Raw genomic sequence first — 23,961 nt, forward strand, 5'->3', positions numbered from 1 at the left:
CCTCTTGGTGTTTTATGTTCCTTTGACCTACAACCAAAAATTTGGTCTATTTTTGTGTAGAACTGGCATCAGACATTACAGTGCATGTGACACGAAAAAGCATGTTTACTTCATAATACACATGGTACTTTATGCTCCTGAATGATATGGACCGCTTGGATGTGTGTGGAAGCGATCGCTATATTTATTTAGTTGTTTTAATCCCGTGCCTTGAAAATGAGTGACTTCCGGCTTCGGTCTTGCATTGAGGAGGAGGGCGCTGTGACGTGTACGGGTGAAAGCGTCCTCTTCATTAAACAGCCGTACTGTTGTGTATGAGGACTAAGGATTCAGCTGATTTTGCGGATTAATACGTTTATTTTTCGCATCACGCCAGCCAAACGGCTCCAGAAAAATCTTGCTTTATGAGGGAGAGGCGTGTGCGCCTTTTTGGAGTTTCAAAAGGTTCCCATTCACCGTGGATATTGGCCAAAACAAGCCCTACTACAGTGGGACCATTGGACTCACGAGGAAGTGAGTAAACATCTTGTTTTGTATTATGTCAAATACGAATACAGCGATTACAAAGTAAACACTACAAACTTTCTTTAAATAAAGGACGACTTACGTTTGATCATTGATAGGCATGTAAAAAGCTCTCCTCGTGCACATTAGCAGCACGTTAGCTGCACAACAACTGCAGCCGCCCTCCTCCGGGGAACGAACTGTAAATTGCTCTCCCCTGCGCGGTTTGCTGATCCGCGAATACAATCGACAACCCAGTCGTCATGTCAAATAATCCGGGCTAGTTATGTGTGATTTTTCGCTTCGAAGACTTTGAAACATCACTCGGTTCGGGTTAGCATGTCGGCTAGCTGTCACGCCTCTTGGTTTGTTTACATTCTCCAAAGCCGGGGAAGGGAAATGCCATATGTCCGATTTAGGTGTCATAAAATATCGTTCGGTAGGTGTGACAGTAAAGGTGAAGACGACAGTTTTGACCATCATGGAGTAATTTTGCCATGTCGTCCTGAATAAGTGCATTTTTATTATTTCACATTCCATTTAGGACAAGACTGTTATTTGTCATGACCATGTCATTTATTCAGCAATTGGGGAAAATACTTGGATAAAAAGAATATCCTGTAAAAATATTGAAGTAAAGAGACAGAAACAATGACATTTTGCAGCTCTCTTAGGCAAGTTTTCCTTGTTGTGAATAGTTCCCCCTCGACGGGCTGGCTGGTCCTTCTCAAGCCATTTATTTAGCTATTGGGGAAAAATACTTGGATAAAAAGAACATCCTGTAAAAATATTGGAGTTAGAGAGACTGAAACAATGACATTTTGCGGCTCTCTTCGTCGCGTTTTCCTCGTTCTGAATAATTCCCCTTCATTGGGCTGAATAGTAAAACCGATGAGCCCAGTAACCCGCTGACGTCATCCACCTGTTGGGGACGCTAAAGCCCTATAATGGTAGGCGTGGCTAACCGGCAGATTAAAAGACTAATTTCTTGTCATCTGCGCTTTGCTAAATTGTTGTATATAGTCGAATTGTCTCAAAATATGATTCTAATTCACATAATAATGCTATTTAAGACTTTTTTTCTCCTGTCGTATGCTCTATAAACATACCCATGTAACAAAAATTCTACTTTTCATGAACAAAAACAGAATGGGACCAATAACAGAATAAATATAAATGACAGAAAAGCAAACTCACCATCATGGCTGTCTCCATTCCTTTTGTCCTGCATGGCGATTTCAAAGCTGCTGTGCAAGATCTTGTTAAGTGAGTTGATCCAATCCTCCATCTCCCCTTCACTGTCAGCAGCCAGCAGATAGGTGCTCTTATCTTGCATCTTCAGCTCGAAAGCAAACCTGCGAACCTTGTAATTCTGCAGCATGGTGGAAGAATTGATAAAATCATGAATTTATGTCTTAAGAACGAAAGATAAGATCTTTACAGTACAAAAATGTCAGGGGGAAGTTGGAAAAATATCATCTTCTTGGAACTTTTTGTAAAAAACATATTTAGTTAATTGTATAATTTAATATTGGATATCCAGATGTGACCATTGCTTTTATATTCTACATTGTTATTGCCAAAACACTAGAAACATGTTATTCTAATAGATCATGACTTTATCAAACAGCATCTTGCTTCACTTTAATGCTAACGTCATCATCACTGCCGAGCAACAAAAATCAACAGAAACAGTAAGAGTTTTTAAATCAAACGCGTTCCGGATTAAACTAGTCCACCAAGTCTGCACGAAGCAGCTATAGCATGAGTCACTTTTTTGGAAACGGGGGCCACCCAGATGTAAGCTCTCTCCGAAATTACATGGGCTGGGCGATTTAAGAATAGAAGAGTTTTTCCATGCACCATACATCGCAATGTAAAAGTCAAGTAGTGACGTAACCAGGGATTCAGAATCAATTAAAACAGTTGACTGGGCTGCAATTTGTCAACCACAGAAAGTAAAATAGTTATAAGGCTTTAGTGAATTGTCATGATTTGGACTGTAGTGCAGTGTTATGGTAACACGGAGGCGTTGATAGCAGAGGGGAAGGTGATTGGAAATTATCAGCAGGCCGGCTAAATAAACACAGGAGGGAGTGTTAGTGAAGAAATAAAAGTAGGTTCTGTATATATACAGTGGGGAGAACAAGTATTTGATACACTGCCGATTTTGCTGGTTTTCCCACTTGCAAGCTATGTAGAGGTCTGTAATTTGTATCATAAGTTCTCTTCAACTGTGAGGGACGGAATATAATACAAAAATCCAGAAAATCACATTGTATAATTTTTAAATAATAAATTTGTATTTAACTGCATGAAATAAGTATTTGGTACATTACCAACTAGTAAATATTTCGGCTCTTAGTTCTTTTTTAAGAACCCCTCCTGTTCTCCACTCATTACCGGAAGTAACTGCACCTGTTTGAACTTGTTACCTGTATAAAAGACACCTGTTCACATGTTCAAACAAACAAACTCCAACCTCTCCACAATGGCCAAGACCAAAGAGCTGTGTAAGGACATCAGGGATAAAATAATAGACCTGCGCAAGGCTGGGATGGGCTACAGGAAAATAAGCAAGCAGCTTGGTGAGAAGGTAACAACTGTTGGAGCGATTATTAGAAAATGGAAGATGTTCAAGTTGACGGTCAATCTGCCTCGTTCTGGGGCTCCATGTAAGATCTCACCTCGTGAGGCATCACTGATAATGAGGAAGGTGAGGGATAAGCCCAGAACTACACGGCAGGACCTGGTCAATGACCTGAAGAGAGCTGGAACCACAGTCTCGAAGAAAACCATCGGAAACACATTACGCCGTCATGGATTAAAATCCTACAGCGCATGCAAGGTCCTGCTGCTGAAGCCAGTGCATGTCCAGACATGTCTGAAGTTTGCCACTGACCATCTGGATGATCCAGAGGAGCAATGGGAGAAGGTCACGTGGTCGGATGAGACCAAAATTGAACTTTTTGGTCTAAACTCTGCTCGTCGTGTTTAAAGGGAAAAAGAAGGATAAGTACAACCCCAAGAACACCATCCCAACTGTGAAACATGGAGGAGGAAAGGGGAGGATGGATGGGGCTATGTATCGGCAGATCTTTGCTGACAACCTCCTTCCTTCAGTGAGAGCCCTGAAGATGGGTCGTGGCTGGGTCTTCCAGCATGACAACGACCCAAAGCACACAGCCAAGGCAACTAAAGAGTGGCTCCGTAAGAAGCATCTTAAGGTCCTGGAGTGGCCTAGCCAGTCACCAGATCTGAACCCGATAGAAAATCTATGGAGGGAGCTAAAAGTCCGTGTTGCCCGGCAGCAGCCCCGAAACCTGAGGGCTCTGGAGAAGATCTGCATGGAGGAGTGGGGCAAAATCCCTGCTGCAGTGTGTGCAAACCTTGTCAAGGACTACAGGAGACGTTTGGTATCTGTAATAGCAAACAAAGGTTTCTGTACCAAATATTAAGTTTGATTTTTGTGATGTATCAAATACTTATTTCATGCAATTAAATGCAAATTTATTATTTAAAAATCATACATAATTTTCTGGGTTTTTTTTGTATTAAATTCCGTCCCTCACAGTTGAAGAGAACTTATGATACAAATTACAGACCTCTACATGCTTTGCAGGTGGCAAAACCAGCAAAATCGGCAGTGTATCAAATACTTGTTCTCCCCACTGTATGTGTATGTGCGTGTGTGTGTGTGTTGTGCATCTTAAAGCTCTCTTAAAGCTTTCTGCATGCTGTCAATCCGAATGCCAATGAAGCTACTTAGTTTAAACGTGATGGTTCATACTCTGAGCACTGGGTTTTCACTGTAGGCCATATTATCAACATTATTGCTGCAGTGTAGAAAACACTGGATGGGTTGTGCTGATTATTGATTTAAATGGCGGTAAACATGGTAGAATAATGGGCTCGTGAGGTCACAGGCCATTGATGTTGTACTTGAGGTAGGACCTGCCTCATAAGCTCTGATTGATGTTGTTAAGGTCCCAATTAGTTCTGCTTGACATATGCACACAAGTGTGCTTTGTGCAATGAAGACAATAGCATTATAATGGTCAAGATATGCGTTTATGTATTCAATAATTAAGATTCAAGAGCAACTAAGAGGCCAAGCACAACATTAATTATGTAATAAGTATAATATGGGTTGTCCTTTCTAGCAAGACCTTCCTTGTTGGCCTAAACACTATTAGTGATCCCTCGTTTTTCGCGGTTAATGGGGACCAGAACCCGCTGCGATAAGCGAAAAAAAAACACAAAGTAGTGCCTCCTAAAAAAAAATTTCTTTGGGGGGTGTGATCAATGTATTTATTCATATTCAGCATTGAAACAAGAGACATACAAGACATGTTTTTTACTTTTTTCCCCCAAAGTATAATTAAAAAGAAAACAAAACTTTTATGTATACAGTGGTACCTCTACTTACGAAGTTAAATCGCTCCAGGACCTTGTTTGTAAGTCGAATGGTTGCATGTCGAGCAGGATTTTCCCATAAAAATACATTATAATTCCATTAATTCGTTCCACAGTCCAATAACCCTCACTAAATCCTTAATAAATACTGCTTGTACTATTACAAATGGCAATTACACATAGCAAAACAAATAAATTATGAATAAAAATCGGAATAATAATAATATAATAATAATAATTCCTGTAATAATGTAACAAATCAGGTTCTAATGTGGCAGATGTGTTTTGCGTTCTGTACCTGAACGCACCACGTGGCTGACGTGACAGAGTGAGAAAGGTGAGGTAGAGATTTTACTTTCTCTTATAATGTTTTGCTGTTGCCGTCAACTGTGGGGGACAGTAGGCGTGTTGTGTTGCACAAGTTTTGAAATTGATTGAAAATGATTAAAAATTTTAAAATGATTAAAAACCTGCCGAAGCTGGCGATTTCTTTGGCGATGCTCCCGGAAGAATAACTGTCATCTTGAACTTACAGTATAACGATTGGCGTACGGAGGTCGAAGGAGGACCGTCGAGATCATAGACATTCGTACGCTCATATTTTTCTTTCATTTCTATCTTCTTTTCACAGGTAAGCGTCACCTATTCCCTTTTTTTCACCACCTGCACTAACCTTCTTGGAACCCGTGTTGATTTCGCTCACAATAAAATCTGCCCTGCGTACGTCTTGCGGCAAAACAAAGAAACTGCGGTGCTGTTATAAATCGCCTTATTTCGAGCATGTCCAAATACGTCGAATGTCGAAAAGGTCGTGTGTCGAAGCGATTATCGTATTGGCCGGAATATAAGACGGTGTTTTTTTTGCATTGAAATAAGACTGAAAAAGAAGGGGTCGTCTATATTCGCGGTCTAGACATTATATCCATTCACGACGCTAGATTGCACCAGATATCATTGTAGCTATGTTCTGTCATGACAGATCTCAGCTACGCTCCCCATTCACAACGCTAGATGGCGCCAGATATCATTGAAGCGATGTTCTGTCATGACAGATCACAGCTACTCTCAAGTTTAACCAGTTTGCATTATTTAATTGCAATGTTTTTCCTTATTCAGATTTGTTTCGAGACTACAAGTTACAGTTAGACTTCACTTTGATGGTTAATGCAGTTATTGCAATTTTGTTGTTTTATCACAATTGATTGGTTTATTTACATTTCAAAAACCAGAAGCCATTCATTTACGAATGTGATTGCACTTTAGTTTAAATATTTAAATGTTCAGATATTAAGATTTGAATGAGGCAAAATAACATGCTTTTTCTCTCAAATATATAATCATAATCATTTGTTTCGGATGGACTGTAATTATTTTCTGTATAAAAATTAATTTGGTGTTAAAAAAGTCTTTTTTCAAACTTGAGTCTTGAAAAAGAAGGGGTCGTCTTATAATCAGGGCCGTCTTATATTCAGGCCAATACGGTATATGTCGAGGTATCACTGTATATGATTTTTTTTTTAATTGGTGTTGGCATTGGCATTTAAAAATCCCATATCGGTTGACCTCTACTGTCATTTCACTTGGTTGCACTATACAATTGCAGTATGATTTTATGAACACTTCTTGGAAAATCAGATTGAAAACGTATTTTTTCATGCTTGTATTAATTTCATTTAGGTTTTTGATTCTGAACTCCGAGATAGACAGGTACTATCTGAACTGATGTGAACCTGAAGGTACATTCTTACAACCAACAACCAAAAAAAACTAAAAAATATCGCAGCCTCTTGCACTCCTTCCCAAGGCCAACACCTGACCTTCTATCATCTTGTATTCCCCAGTAGACATTCAATTACAGTAAACTGGGTCAGAGTGGGCCCCGTCTATCTTCTGAGATGACAAACGATAATACACACAGTGCGTCTCGGCCTCGATTCAAATGTGAGCATGTGGCACTGATTGTAAGGCCATGAGACTTCAGTATTAACTTGTTTCAACAGCTGAGAGTCAGCAGTAAAATGGAGTAAATGTTTGTCTTGATTCTATTCAGATTTCTGCACACATATTAACAGCAAATAGATTTGCAATGAAACGCCAATGTTTGTGAAATTAGGTTTAAACTTTGGTTTGTTATATTGAGGAAAAGACATCCGTAGTGATAATCATTTACTTGTGTGAAATTAGGTTTGAATACTTAGTGAGGTACTGTTTACATCCTGCTTCGGCAATGCATACCTGAACAACGCCCATGCAGGAATCCAAGAAAATAGTTCCTTTGGGCTCTTTGGAGATCTTCTCGTCCTTGTAGAAGTTTAAATTGTAAGAACCGTCTCCCAACTGCGTCAGATGGAAGTATCTCCTCTTGAATGACTAATGCGATAAGAAGAAACACTTGTGCTTAGTTGGGGGACGGCAAATGTTATTCAAAAAGTCTGCACTATAGCGATAATATCAAGATTATAGTCATAAAAGATAACTTCATCTCTGAAATAAGTGCTGGTCAGTATGCCATTATTGTGTGATACTTTCCAGAATCACTTGACAGGATTTAAGAAAAAAAATCCACTCCTTTCATGGGCTCATTGCAATTCAGCACTGATCCGCTCAATGCAGAGACTTTGAAAAATATCATCCAGTTTTCTGTCCTTCTCACCCTCATGGTAACACTGATGGCGCTGTTCATGTTGCCTTTGTAGAGCCATCCATGTTTGGTGATCCCATCTTTTTGAGACCCAAGTGACGCCGTATCCTGCAGGATACAACAACAGATAAACATCTATAAAGACTATTCAACACTTCTGCATTTCAGAAAGACATTATGAAAAGTACAGTCAAAATCACCTGTTATGGGTTTTAACATAGTCCAAACGATTGGGCCAAAGGCAAAAATAATGAAGGCTAAACAATAGTATAGTATGAGAACATTATATCACGGATGCTTAGAAGCCAGCATGCCAAAGAACCACCTCACTGTGCAGAGACCCTGTGATCTCTTGGCTTTGAGGCGGCACAGAGTCCAATGCGGTGTAGGTCTGACTCAGTCCAAATAAGCACAAAGGAGAACATTAAACAAACTCTGCGTGTTAGCCCAAATAAATAGTGAGATCTTGACCGTGGTGTATCTCATCTCAGGTTATGTGCACATTCTGAGGTGGGGCATTAAGAAACAATGACCTTTGCCAGAAGGCATTCCAAACGTTACATCAGATTTTAAGGGATTTAAGAATACTGTAAACGTACAGAGGGAAGGAATGGTGTGGGGGGAGGAGGACAATCTCAATCGCTAGCCCTGGTTTAGATCATCAACTTTGCATGGATAATACACTTCAGTAACTCAAGAAGTGAGAACCCATTTTTCTGACACTTGCAGGTACTTCACAGCTTGAACGACATTTCAAGATGTTGGCGTTCTGATCCAACATCACCAACTCCTCCCTTTTTTCCTATATATTTTCCTCAGGCTCACAAAGCAAATGTTGGCATGATATTTCTAATGGTCCTAATGGAGAAATCCGCAAACCATCTGGAAGAGTTCATGGTCTGATTGTCCTCGTCAGTGTCTAGACAACACTCGAGAGGGAAACAAATCAGTGGGTTGATTTCCTCTGACCTAAATTAGCTTCTAAAAACGACACACCAACGGTAAAGAAAAGTGGTGTATTTATGTGTGGGGTTTTATGGCAAAATTTCCACCTACAGGTGGTGCTACACTATTTGGGTGGTGAATTAGCTGAAGCTGGCTGACTTCTGGAGAGAGGTGGGTTAGACACTGAACTGGCCGATGGACAAGCTTCAATTAACTTAACATGAATATTTGGTAGTGTTCTAAGAAGGAAGGAAACTCTGAAAAACAGAAATATATGAAGACCATCCACAGGAAGGTCGGAAGTGAGATTTGAACTTTGGTAACATTTAACACTAGAAATACCAAGGGTGGCTCAATTGATACAAATCACTTTTGTAACCAGAGAAGGATCATCTGACCCTAATCAGCATATCTTTTGTGAGCACTGTGGTCCTCATTAGTCATTCCCATTCACACTTGCAAAAACCACAGGGTTGGATTGCTCCAATTAGCATCTTTAGTGTTTGCAGGGCAGGGCTGCCTTGGCTTTGTTGGAAAGTGGACCGCTCAGGCAGGCAGTCGGGTGAACAACATTTTTACATATTCCAAAAGTTGCAGTTTGCCTACAGTATGTACTGTATACTGAACCTTGTGTTTGCTGTGACAAAACAGCTGTTTGAGCTGCTGTGGAAAGTTCTTTGGTCATTGTGTGCTTCAACATAATAAACTGTGAACCTTGACAACGGAAGGTTGGACTTGTCAAGACAAAGTAAAGGTGCTTGATGGGATTTGTCCCAGATGTTCTAACACTCAATTTTCTACAGTTCTGGATGCTAGTCGTAGTTTCATGCCACATGGCCCTCTCGTCATTTTTACATTAACCCAGAAGTTAACAAGTCTGGATTTGCAAATACAGTATTCAAGATGGTAATTGCAGCTATCCAGAGTGGACCCCCCCCTTCACACCTAGGGTGCTTGATTGCTTGTTTGAGTGGTCTATTGTTTGACAAAGCCAAGTAGTGAGTTTGGTATCGGGGTCATTTGACGCGTTTCTGGTATTTCTTCATAGCACACACAAAAAAAAAAAACGGTAGTTCCAGTGTTAAATCAGTGTTGTTTTTCGGAAACGAAAATATTTTGTCAACAAACAATTTTTTTCATGACGATGACGTCACGTTGACACGCTGAAAACGTGTCTTCCCCAATAGCAGGCGACTGCGTGCCTATCCGGTCTCAGCTCGCCAGATCTGCACAGCAATCACATCCGCTTAACGTCAGTGCGCCAGATGTGGCCCGGATCAGCACTATGACAGTTTTGCCTTAATTGTCGCCTTGATTGCACATGGGTGAGCCTGGGACTAGGTGCCACTGATCATCGTGAGCAGCTTACTAAAACCATCATCGCCAGATCAACAACTCACCTACAGGTATATGACTTTCAGCTAACAAAAAATCTTGTAATCCTGATACTGAGCTCATTTTTGTGTTTTTCCCTCCTAGATTCTGTACTGCTTGTCTGGCAAAATGCCTGCCTGCCCACTCACTTGTTCTATCACCAAACTCCCCACCGGATTTTTCAGACACTATCTACCACCCCCTCTCATCGTCAGTAAATCAGGTCCCCCCTTACCCCAGCACCTTAACAAATACAATATGCTGTTTACACTCAAAAAATGGTTTTAATGTTGAGTTGCTTGTTCAAATTAAAATATTTTGTGAAAAAACAATGTTGTATTGTTATGTTGTTGTATGTTGCATTAATATGTTAGCATTAATGAAAAAGAAGTGTTGTCATCATTGCTTTTAATAGACACATTTAATTAGCAATATAAACACATTACAGTGTGATTATTGAACAAAATTAACATTAATAACACATAAATAACAAATTTAATACTGAAAACGGTTTTGATACAAATCTGACCCAAATTGGGTAACATATGTGCCATATCCGGGCGATATATTAATGTCGTGTCTGCTGCTTTGGACCAGTTCTGGGCCAAAACTGGTTGCTGATCCGGCAAGTGACTCCTTACTGAGTTTGCGCCATTGTTCAAAAAGACTGGGGCGGACCCGTTTTACGAAGTTGGGCCAAAATTTGCGGTACATCTGGCCCATGTCCGCTCCAGTTATATTTTGCTAACTGGGTTGGGAGACTAAAACATAACGAGATGGATGCCAGTTGTCGTCTGACGACACGAGAACGAGATCAAAATTCACAATGTGTGAAATTTTCATATTGTATGTGTAGTTAGCACACATTTAGCAGTGTTTGGTCTTGTCACTCATGTGACATGTTGCGCCGCCCCACCCTCACGCACTCACTGGCCCACTCCAGGGTCCTTCTCGTGTCATGTGCTGCTTGGTAAGTTTTGCTTTCTTATCTTGGCTAGATATGCCGTGTTTCTTTAGCCTTTAAAGTGCATGTGACACGAAAAAGCATGTTTATTTCATAATACACGCGGTATTTTATGCCCTTGAATGATACGGACCGCTTGGATGTGTGTGGAAGCGATCGCTATATTTATTTAGTTTTTTTAATCCCGCGCCATGAAAATGAGTGACTTCCGGCTTCGGTCTTGCATTGAGGAGGAGGGCGCTGTGACGTGTACGGTAGAAGACGTCCTCTTCACTATACAGTGTACTGTTGTGTATGAGGACGGAGGATTCAGCTGATTTTGCAGATTAATACGTTTATTTTTCGCATCACGCCAGCCAAACGGCTGCAGAAAAATCCTTCTGTATGCGGGAGAGGCGTATACGCCTTTTTGGAGTTTCAAAAGGTTCCCATTCACCGTGGATATTTACTGTGGAACCATTGGACTTATGAGGAAGTGAGTAAACATCTTGTTTTGTATTATGTCAAATACGAATACAGCGATTACAAAGTAAACACTACAAACTTCCTTTAAATAAAGGACTACTTACGTTTGATCATTGATAGGCATGTAAAAAGCTCTCCTCATGCTCATTAGCAGCACGTTAGCTGCACAACAACTCCAGCCACCCTCCTCCGGGGAACGAACTGTAAATTGCTCTCCGCCGGGCGGTTTGCCGATCCACAAAGACAATCGACAACCGGGTCGTCATGTCAAATAATCCAGGCTAGGTATGTGTGATTTTCCACTTCGAAGACTTTGAAACATCACTCGGTTCAGGTTAGCATGTCGGCTAGCTGTCACTCCTTCTGGTTTGTTTACATTCTCCGAAGCCGGGGAAGGGAAATGACATATGTCCGATTTAGGTGTCATAAAATATCGTTCGGGAGGTGCGACAGTAAAGGTGAAGTCGACAGTTTTGACCATTATGGAGTAATTTTGCCATGTCGTCTTGAATAAATGGATTTTTATTATTTCATATTCCATTTAGCACAAGACTGTTATTTGTCATGACCATGCCATTTATCTAGCAATTGGGGAAACTACTTGGATAAAAAGAATATCCTGTAAAAATATTGAAGTAAAGAGACAGAAACAATGACATTTTGCCGCTCTCTTCGTCGCGTTTTCCTCGTTGTGAATAGTTCCCCCTCGACGGGCTGACTGGTCCTTCTCAAGCCATTTATATAGCTATTGGGGAAAAATACTTGGATAAAAAGAATATCCTGTAAAAATATTGGAGTAGAGAGACTGAAACAATGACATTTTGCGGCTCTCTTCGTCGCATTTTCCTCGTTCTGAACAATTCCCCCTCAATGGGCTGATTAGTAAAACCGATGAGCCCAGTCTACCGCTGACGTCATCCACCTGTTGGGGACGCTAAAGCCCTGTAATGGTAGGCGTGGCTAACCGGCAGATTAAAAGACTAATTTCTCGTCATCTGCGCTTTGCTAAATTGTTGTATATAGTCGAATCGTCTCAAAATATGATTCTAATTCACATAATAATGCCATTTAAGACTTTTTTTCTCGTGTCGTATGCTCTTTAAAGGTCTGTGCTGAGTGATCATCACACTCTAAACTAACTTGTAGCATTAGTATAACGTTCGCGGTAGCATTAGCATTTAGCGCGGCGACTCAGTCTTCTGAAATTTTTGGAAAACATCTTACATACAGTTCGTGGCATCCAGGCGAGTTCTATTAATTGCAAATAAATTGCTGTATTCCTGCTGAGTGTGTATTATCATCATGAAAATGGTGATATCCTTTTAGACTTTACAGTTATGTGCTCGTCTGTTATGTTCATTCGAAATTGTTGGAAACCTTTTATTTATTTATTCATGGACTAAAACTTTTGAAGTTTATAGATGAAAACATTTTGAGAATTGTCAACTAAAACGAGACGAATTTTGTCTGAGTTTTGAAAATATGACTAAGACTAATAAGTATTTTCGTCCAAAAGACGAAAATTAAAATGGTGGCCAAAAACAATACTAATTTAAACCTAAAAAAATGTCAAGACTAGTGTCAGTGACAGATGTTTAGAAGATGATAACATCTTATAAACAGGTGTTCATAAAAAGCAAAAGTACATCTGCTTTTCTAAAGGATGCATTCTTTCAAGGCTCACATCATCACGATCAAGATGTCAGTTGTGTCATATCATTTGGTATTTTTGGCTATTTTTCCACTCCCAGCCAACCTCAGACAACCAAAGAGGTATACATTACTTGCTTGATCACCAGATGGTAACAGTAGGTCCATTCAATTATACGTTACACTTTCAGGAGAATATAGGAATAATCAGCCACAATGTTGGAGAAAAAATGGTGGACTATTCTCCAGCTGTATGTGGTCATCTATAGAACCCCATGCAACAATGCATTCCAAAATATGTTGAGTCCTGCTGCAACACACCACCACAAACATGCCAGACTATATTTTGCAACAAAACACTATATTTTGCTATAATTACTAAGCATTTCGTCTTGGGGAGATGCATCATATGATCGTCACGAAATTCCTGCATGGAAAAAAACACAAACGGATTATTTCAATTCCCATTATTTATTATGGAAAAATATGGGGCAGTGAACCAGCTTCATAGAATTTTTAGCACCCATGACGATTTAAATTATTTTTGTTCGCTTTGTATAAATCATTAGGATTTTAGATCAGCAACTTTATTTTAAATATCAAAACGACTGATGGACAGAATAACATTTCAGATTTGAAACTAGTTTTATGTACTAGCAATGGTTAATTGCAAACCAAAATTGGCATATGAGTTTATTAAGCTTTGAACCTCATAGAAAGATGCAAGAAAATTGACAAAAGATGGTTAATTGCATGTGGTGGTTTTTTTGTTTTTTTTTTATTCTCCCAGCAAAGAGTGGAAACATTTGGGCCTCAAAGCAGCTCTCAAATGACCCGAATGAAAAGATTGGTCAATATAACTGTTCCAAGGAAGGATACAATAAGCTATCACTGAAATTTCAGCTGTCAGTTTCTACTGTAAGAACATTATGAGAAATGGGGGACTACATAAACAATTCTTATTCAGGCCAGATGGCAGATCAATAATAAGATCAGGCATCCCAATGGAAGGATGGTTTGAATGGCCAAAGACAATCCCACAGATCTCCACCGAAGAACTCCAACATCATTTTGCACCAAATGGTGTCACTGTGCATCGTTCAACAACTCAGCGCACTTTGCACAATGAGAAGTTGTATGAGAGGATGATGAATAATAACCTTTTTCTGCACACATGCCACAGACTCGTTTGAGGTATACAATAGAACATTTGGAGAAGCCAGCTTCATTTTGGAAAAAGGTACTGTGACTGATGAAACAAAGATTTAGTTATTTGGTAATAACAGGGTGTTATATTTATATTAACATACAAATATATATATATATATATATATATATATATATATATATATATATATATACTGGGGCAAATAAGTATTTAGTAAACTACCAGTTTTGCAAGTTCTCCTACTTTTAGATTAGATTAGAGAGGCCTGTATTTGTCAACATGGGTAAACCTCAACCATGAGAGACAGAATGTGTAAAAAAAAACAGAAAATCACATTGTTTGATTTTTAAAGAATTTATTTCTAAATTAGAGCGTAAAATAAGTATTTGGTCACCTACAAACAAGCAAGATTTCTGGCTATCAAAGAGGTCTAACTTCTTCTAACGAGGTCTAACGAGGCTCCACTCGTTACCATTATTAATGGCACCTGTTTTAACTCATTATCGGTATAAAAGACCTGTCCACAACCACAGTCAGTCACACTCCAAACTCCACTATGGCCAAGACCAAAGAGCTGTCGAAGGACACCAGAGACAAAATTGTAGACCTGCACCAGGCTGGGAAGACTGAATCTGCAATAGGTAAAACGCTTAGAAAATGGAAGACATACAAGACCACTGATAATCTCCCTCAATCTGGGGCTCCATGCAAGCTCTCACCCCGTGGCGTCAAAATAATAACAAGAACGGTGAGCAAAAATCCCAGAACCACACGAGAGCACCTAGTGAATGACCTACAGAGAGCTGGGACCACAGTAACTAAGGCTACCATCAGTAACACAATGCGCCACCAGAGACTCAAATCCTGCACTGCCAGATGTGTCCCATTGCTGAAGCCAGTACACGTCCAGGCCCGTCTGCGGTTCGCTAGAAAGCATTTGGATGATCCAGAAGAGGACTGGGAGAATGTGTTATGGTCGGATGAAACAAAAATAGAACTTTTTGGTAAAAACACAGGTTCTCATGTTTGGAGGAGAAAGAATACTGAGTTGAATCCGAAGAACACCATACCCACTGTGAAGTATGAAGGTGGAAACATCATGCTTTGGGGCTGTTTTTCTGCAAAGGGACCAGGATGACTGATAAATGGAAAGAATGACTGGGGCCATGTATCGAGAGATTTTGAGTGAAAATCTCCTTCCATCAGCAAGGGCATTGAAGATGAGAGCTGGGTCTTTCAGCATGATAATGATCCCAAACACACAACCAGGGCAACAAAGGAGTGGCTTCGTAAGAAGCCTTTCAAGGTCCTGGAGTGGCCTAGCCAGTCTCCAGATCTCAACCCCATAGAAAATCTGTGGAGGGAGTTGAAAGTCCGTGTTGCCCAACGACAGCCCCAAAACATCACTGCTCTAGAGGAGATCTGCACAGAGGAATGGGCCAAAATACCAGCAACAGTGTGTGAAAAGCTTGTGAAGAGTTACAGAAAACGTTTGGCCTCCGTTATAGCCAACAAAGGGTACTCAGCAACGTATTGAGATGAACTTTTGGTATTGACCAAATACTTGTTTTCCACCATGATTTGCAAATAAATTCTTTAAAAAATCAAACTGTGATTTTCTGGGGAGGGTTCCACATTCTGTCTCTCATGGTTGAGGTTTACCCATGTTGACAATTACAGGCCTCCCTAATATTTTCAAGTGGGAGAACTTGCACAATTAGTGCTTGACTAAATACTTATTTGCCCTAGCCTATATACATAATGATGTTAATCCAAACACTTAGTGATTTATATGATGAAAATAATGGCAATTGTCAGCCATTACCAAACTTTTTCATACCACTGTATAGTATTAATGTCCATTCAAACAGAGGACCCAGAATAGAAATACGATAAATAAATATAGTAACTCCTGCAATAAAACCATTGGGACGTTTTGCAAACACACTTCAAAGGTTCCACAGAGTTGAAAAAGATTTACATGACAGTAACTCACCTCATCTTTGTCAACATCCTCGTCTACTTCAAAGACATGGACAGCTAGCTTTTCTGGCCTTGAAACTTTGCTGTAAATTGTGAGAATAAATGTTATAAATACGCACACCAAGACGTCAAACAAAAGAAACCTAAATGAAATTATGACCAATGTAACTAAAATAAGATTGTGATTGATTTTAAATACGTAGTAGTGGCCATTTGTAGTTTTATAGGGTGCGCTAATGACTCCATAAAGAATTTGGATGCTATGCAGCTGCCTAAAAGCGGTCATAAGTAAGCAGGCCACTCTGGTAAATGCATTTTCCAGCTAAGACTATTCATGGAAACATGCCAGAGAGTATTCTGCCCACTCGAGTGAAAAAAAGGAAAAGTACCACAGAGAATCACTTGATGAGGACTTAATGTGAAGTTTTTAACAGGCAACTCACGTCATGGCGCATTGTTTTAACTTCCCGATTGTCTGCGCACCGTCAAAGCGTTTGGCAACAGCGGACGCGAGAATGTCATCAACAATGCATTCAAACAAATTGAATGTAAAAGTGATATTCTTAAGGGAAGAGGCAGGGCAGGGCAGGCTAGTGACACAATATCCCGACAATGAGGGTGTTTTCCACTCAGTCAAAAAGTATCTCGAGGATCGTAAAAATAAGAATCCCTATTTTGCTTAAGGGAAATGGGAATTGGTGTTTCCTCGTAATTATAATTATGCAACTACAACATGGGAAAACCAAAACAAAACAACTTGAGCGGGTGAACAGTTACTTAAAAATGCTATTTATTTGTTTTAAATGAAGAATACGAATATATAATTTCTTCGACTTTACTGCCATCAATAAAAGATGCTGAGGCTTGTAAAAAGGGCTTACTTCGGAAGCTGGCGGAAGTCTCCCGAATAAGCTTCATACTTGTAGTTGACAACATGCCAGTCAGTCTTGTAGGTCTTAATACACTGAGGGGACATAGTGAAAGCTGATTACAAACCCCTAATAATACAGTAAAACTTGTTTAAACCACACAGCGTACATTTTGTAATCATAGGTTTGAAAGAGACGTGTGGCCAGCTGCAAGCTAAAGTTGTAATCATCGTAATGAATGAGCTGCAATCATATTCATGTTTGAATACTGTATGACTCTTAAATGACTTATTAAACCCACATAGGACTTACAATATTTTAAAATCCTCCCAAAAATCTAAAAAAAAAGAAGAAGAAAAAGAAATTCAATATCGAACCAATGCTTTTCTGAGACAAAAACAAACACTGTGCAAACAAATATTCAATAGTTATAATTAGGGCTGCAGCTATCAATTATTTTAGTAGTCAAATAATCGAGTAATCGGGTTAGGAACATTTAACACATTGCAGAATAAATTTTACAAAATGTAAAACAATGGCTTGCTAAGATTGCACTTTCAACACAAAATAAAAATTTCCGAGCGTTTCTTCAAACTATGCAGAATTGATCTTTCATTAGCCTCAAACGGTATTAAAAATTAAATAAATGACAATATAAGTACAATAAAAGAACAATTAGCAAAATCTGCTAGCTCAAAGGCTATAAAATGCTATAAATATACTAATATACATATATATATATATATATATACACAGTATATACTAAATGCTAAATATACCTACAATGGGGCAAATAAGTATTTAGTCAACCACTAATTGTGCAAGTTCTCCCACTTGGAAATATTAGAAAGGCCTGTAATTGTCATCATGGGTAAACCTCAACAATGAGAGACAAAATGTGGAAAAAAACAACAGAAAATCACATTGTTTGATTTTTAAAGAATTTATTTGCAAATCATGGTGGAAAATAAGTATTTGGTCAATACTAAAAGTTAATCTATTCTCAATACTTTGTTATGTACCCTTTGTTGGCAATAACGGAGGCCAAACGTTTTCTGTAACTCTTCACAAGCTTTTCACACACTGTTGCTGGTATTTTGGCCCAGCTGGTATTTTGGCCCATTCCTCCGTGCAGATCTCCTCTAGAGCAGTGATGTTTTGGGGCTGTCGTTGGGCAACACGGACTTTCAACTCCCTCCACAGATTTTCTAAGGGGTTGAGATCTGGAGACTGGCTAGGCCACTCCAGGACCTTGAAAGGCTTCTTATGAAGCCACTCCTTTGTTGCCCTGGCTGTGTGTTTGGGATCATTGTCATGCTGAAAGACCCAGCCACGTCTCATCTTCAATTTTCACTCAAAATCTCTCGATACACAGCCCCATTCATTCTTTCCTTTACACACATCAGTCGTCCTGGTCCTTTTGCAGAAAAACAGCCCCAAAGCATGATGTTTCCACCCCCATGCTTCACAGTGGCTATGGTGTTCTTCGGATGCAATTCAGTATTCTTTCTCCTCCAAACACGAGAACCTGTGTTTCTACCAAAAACTTCTATTTTGGTTTCATCTGAACATAACAAATTCTCCCAGTCCTCTCCTGGATCATCCAAATGCTCTCTAGCGAACCGCAGTCGGGCCTGGACGTGTACTTTCTACAGCAGGGGGGCACGTCTGGCACTGAGTCCCTGGCGGCTCATTGTGTTACTGATAGTAGCCTTTGTTACTGTGGTCCAAGCTCTCTGTAGGTCATTCACTAGGTCCCCCCGTGTGGTTCTGGGATTTTTGCTCACCGTTCTTGTTATCATTTTGGCGCCACTTAGTGAGATCTGGCATGGTGCCCCAGATCAAGGGAGATTATCAGTGGTCTTGTATGTCTTCCATTTTCTAATAATTGCTCCCACAGTTTTACCTATTATGGATTCAGTCTTCCCAGCCTGGTGCAGATCTACAATGTTGTCTCTGGTGTCCTTCGACAGCTCTTTAGTCTTGGCCATAATGTATTTCGGAGTGTGACTGACTGATGTTGTGGACAGGAGTCTTTTATACAGATAATGATTTAAAACAGGTGCCATTAATACAGGTAACGAGTGGAGCCTCGTTAGACCTCGTTAGAAGAAGTTAGACCTCTTTGACAGCCAGAAAGTGACAAAATACTTATTTTTCACTGTAATTTAGAAATTAATTCTTTAAAAATCCAACAATGTGATTTTCTGTTTTTTTTTTTTTTCCACATTCTGTCTCTCGTGGTTTAGGTTTACCCATGTTGACAATTACAGGCCTCTCTAATCTTTTTAAGTAGGTGAACTTGGCACAATTGGTGGTTGACTTAATACTCATTTGCCCCACTGTATAAACTAAATTACGAATGCATTAGAAAAAAAACAGCTCAAACAAAAATTTATCTTATGTTGGTCTTAACAGGGAGAAGCTGGATTAAGCGATGTTGAATGAGGTATGTCATATTCACTGTTGCTCCTAGAGGGCAGTGTATCCACCCAAATCAATAAAACTAAATGGAAACACTTTCAGAACAAACCATTATAACGCCACTCTAATTAAACGAATATTCGAAGCAGCAAAATTTCTTAACAAATTACTCAAGCCAACCAATTAATCATTGCAGCACTAGTTATAATAGCAATAAATAACACAGTCATCAGTAGTAATCAATTGTGAGATCTTTAATGAACAAGTGAAAATGTTTAATTTTTCAGAAATTGCATGATTGAATATCCACTTATTTTATATAAAATCAGAATGGCTCTTGCTAAATCTAATCTACTAACTGTTTAATTGTTATCAGTAGCCTATATTAAATACACTACTAACAAAGGAAAAATAAACTATAACACATTCAAATCTAGCTACTGGAGTTCATTCTTTGTCATGAGTAGAGCTTAGAGATGGAGGCTAAAGTGTATAACGTGATATTTGAGGTTGTAGCAAATATACGAGGGTGATTCAAAAAGAATGTGCGAAAATCATCATGCATTTATTCGTTTTAAAATCATTGAAATAGACTAAACCATTAATTTAATTAAGCACATTAATTAATCTAATTAATTGATATAATTGATTAATTAAAATTTATTAAGAATTTATTAAGAATTAAAATAAGAATTATAAGTCTTTTTGACATGTAAGTAATTTTAACAAATTAAAAGTCATATTGGCTTGATGCTGTGCGTGCCGCTGGTGGTGGTCACATTGAGCACTTGTAACGCATGAAATAAAAGTTATATACAACACTTGTAGCCAGCTAGTTATTACCGTAATTGTTTTGGCACTTTCTTTTTGAATCACCTTAATGGGCAGAAATATGACTACTAAACAGAATACTTCACAAAGCTAAAGGAAACAATGCATGAATCAGAATAAAGGAATTGTAATGAGCACTCGCTTTGTTCTCTCCACCTCAGTTTGACATCCCCCAGCACAAGCCAAGTGGGAGTGCTTTCTTCCACTTTCTTGGAAAAAAGCATCTGTTCACGGACAAAAGTCAAAGATAGGAGCGCCTCACTGATGTTTTTTTAACAGATATTTTACAATATCAGATGAAGTGCAATCTAATCCAGGAAGCAGTCAGGAACCAAACAGGCTTGTGCTGATCTGATCTTTACGGCTGTCCTGAATGCGTCAAGCAACACCTGAGAAGGAGAATTTGTGTCTTTGAGGCATTACACAAGTTTTCTCAAAAAGTGACCATTGACCTGAAAGCTTAGCTGATGGTACCAAATAGCTTATGGCGGTTAGAGTTGTGTGGAAAACCTTTTTTTTTTTTTAAACTTTATTTAAATATTCAATTTAGCAATCGCTAAATAGGAAATGGCAAAAAAAAAAAATAAATAAAAATAGTGTCCAAACAAATGCATTCACAATTCATGATACTAGTGGTAAAGTGTCAAATTGAAAAAAATTATATATTATCTATAATATATATTTCATTGCAGCTGAAGTTTGTTATCTTATTCTGATTCTAGCAGTTTTTTTAAGCCAAATCACCAAAATTGTACTAGAATGTGGTGCTAAAAACTGGGGCTTCAGCTATCAATTATTTTAGTAGTCGATTAATCGGTGAACTAGTTAGTTTGAATAATCGAATAATCAGATAAGGAACATAAATAAATTAAAATACCTGAGCTGAGCCTCAAAAGGTTAAAAATAAATTAATAGATGAGGATACAACAAAAGAGCAACTGGCTAACTTACATAGCAAACGTCTGCTAGCTTAAATAGTATAAAATACAATTTTTTTTTTTTACAATGCTCCTTAAAATGGTTCAAACACATATTCCCACAAAAAAAGCTAAATATACCTACAAAATAATCTATGAATGCATTAAAAAAACAGCTCAAATAAAAATTTAGCTTATGTTGGTCTTAGCAGGGAGCAGCTGGATTCAGCTTTTTGAAATGAATTATGTCACAGTCACTGTTGCTACTAGATGGCAGTGTCATATATATATACTGTATATATATATATATATATATATATATATACACACAGTGGGGAGAACAAGTATTTGATACACAGTCAATGGGAAAACCCATGGCAATACATTATATATATATATATATATATATATATATATATATATATATATATTATGTATTGACATGACACATTCCCCATTCACTGCCTCACGCCTTCCCGAAGGGGTCCGTCCAACACTCATAGGGACTTCATTCATTAGCAGTCAGTCACATGCAGAGATCTAATGTCGGATTTAGGTTAAGTACGAAAGCTGTACTGCATACAAACAGGAAGGATTGTCTCAGGAGTGATTTGTTCGAGGATTCAAGATAAACATTATATTTTTTGTACTATGCATGCATTTTGAAATGTTGCGGGAAAAAATTCAATGCGAGAAATTAGCTTCTACAGCATTGGCATTACACTTCGCAATTTATGTAAAATAAATGCTACCTGCACCTTTTTTTTTTTGCTTTCAACCAAGAATCGAGACTCTTTTACGTCCATATCTACAAAGAATTCAGGGATTTAATCATTTATCCACAAGAATTTTCAACGGAAAAACCTCTTTGTTTACATATGGCGGCCGTTAATTTCCTTACTGACTAGCATCATAGTTCGCAATATTTACGTGAAATAATTGCTACCTGCACTTTTTTTTTTTTTGCTTTTAACCAAGAATCGAGACTGTTTTATGTCCATATCTATGAAGAATTCAGGGATTTAAGCATTTATTCACAAGAATTTTTCACGGAAAAAGCTCTTTGTCTGTGTTTCCACTCACTCAGCTCTGACGGAGATAGGCCACCTATGAATCGGCCCCGCGCCTTGTGTCCTGTCAATACATTATGAAGTCTATGGCAGTGTATCCACCCAAATCAATTAAACTAAATGCAAACACTTTCAAAACAAACCATTACAACGCCATTTTAATTAAACGGATACTGGATGCAGCAAAACTTAATTCGAATTTTTTTTTCTAATCGAATTACTCGAGTTCATCGATTAATCGTTGCAGCAATACTATAAACATATTGTGAGATTTATCCATATACAGTAGTATCAAAGTTAGGCCAACTAATTTACCAACAAGAAACAGCTATTTAAACTCAAAAGTTGACAAAACATGAAAGTATAAGGATAAAGTTTTAATTAGCTAGTAAAATGAGCATAAGCATTAGCTAACAAGTGGTGAACCCCATCCAACCTCCCTTGCAAATGTCTTCTGCCATCTTATGAAACTCTAAACACTTCAAATGAGACATGTTCAAGACTAGCTGGCAGAACTATAATCAGAAACAATGAGATGTAGCAGACATTTGCTAAATGTCTGAGTACTCATTTCCCGTTATCATCCCTTAATTTCTTGGCCTACACAGAACAACTACAAAGATCCAACACAAATAGTTTGATTAACAGCGTAATGATGTGTGATGAGCGCAGTTCTTCATGCAGCAGGCGACAGAGTCAGACAGGAGCTATATTTCATGTGAATTAAGCAGTCTTCCTAATGGTCTACATGCATTACTGCAAATTCAAGCAACAAATTCTTTAATAACTCACATTACTGTCATTTTGTGACAAGTGATTACATTCCAGCTTAATGGAACAGCTTTTCCATGTATCTATCTATTCTGTTTCATAGCATAGTTCTGCAATTAGTCAGGTCTTGTTATTTTTATTAGCCATACAGCACTGTAGCTTGATAGTTTACTGTACTGTACTCACAGTGGCGGTTTCAAAATTGCAACTCATCTTATATTACTCAATGATTGCCATTGACTGCGAAAGAAGTCCAATCCATTTGAACTAGAAGGGGCGAACAGTGAGCTACCAATATGTTAAAAAGAGTAAATAAAACCACATGTTTACCTCTTGGACAAATAGACTCTGGGCTTCCCTTTCGGCATTGTCAGGCAGGGTGTGGTAGAGACTCCTGCCTTGCCGCCGCAAAGTCGAAATCTGCAAAATAAAGATTGAGAATTTGTCAGCAAAGAAATGATAAGTCTCAGTGCCTCTCAAATATGATACAGAAGCACTGTTGTTTTCGTCAACAATTACGATAACTAAAATACTTTGTCGACGAACAATTTTTTCATGACGTCACGATGACGAGCTAAAAAGTGGCTTGGGGGACGAAAACATAACGAGACAAATGCCGGTTTTCGTCTAACGAGAAGACAACGAGATGAAAATGCAACATTGTTTTGTCATATGTTCCCAACGTGTGACATTTTCATACTGTACATGGAGTATGTCAGATTGCATCGTAGCAGTGTTTGGGTCTCTCTCTGTACTCACTGGAGTTTAGGATGTGTTTAAAGCTAGGCTTTCTAGTTTGGAAACACGGTAAGATTTGTTTTTGTGTCTTGGTGAGTGAGAATATGCAATGCTGCTTTAGCCTTTAAAGGTCTGTGCTGAGTAGTGTTGTTAATAACGCAGTTGGAGTATAAAGGCATTACTAAAGGCGTTATTTTTTTTCAGTAGTGAGTAGTATAATTAATTACTTTT

General features: G+C 38.6%; 1 protein-coding gene across 10 annotated transcripts in view; it reads right to left on the reverse strand.

Moving 5' to 3' along the window:
• Positions 1-23,961, reverse strand: part of LOC130927062 (dedicator of cytokinesis protein 9-like) — a 190,816-nt gene that overhangs the window by 68,026 nt on the left and 98,829 nt on the right. For all 10 annotated transcript variants that reach the window (XM_057852572.1, XM_057852568.1, XM_057852577.1 and 7 more), the window contains exons 3-8: positions 23,323-23,412; positions 16,992-17,074; positions 16,124-16,193; positions 7,574-7,669; positions 7,156-7,290; positions 1,702-1,876 (exon numbers count right to left, since the gene is read on the reverse strand). In XM_057852572.1, the coding sequence (XP_057708555.1) occupies positions 1,702-1,876; positions 7,156-7,290; positions 7,574-7,669; positions 16,124-16,193; positions 16,992-17,074; positions 23,323-23,412 (649 nt within the window). The remainder of the gene's footprint in view (positions 1-1,701; positions 1,877-7,155; positions 7,291-7,573; positions 7,670-16,123; positions 16,194-16,991; positions 17,075-23,322; positions 23,413-23,961) is intronic.

The sequence above is a fragment of the Corythoichthys intestinalis genome, chromosome 12, assembly GCF_030265065.1.
Source record: "Corythoichthys intestinalis isolate RoL2023-P3 chromosome 12, ASM3026506v1, whole genome shotgun sequence".
NCBI classification, from domain to species: Eukaryota; Metazoa; Chordata; class Actinopteri; order Syngnathiformes; family Syngnathidae; genus Corythoichthys; species Corythoichthys intestinalis.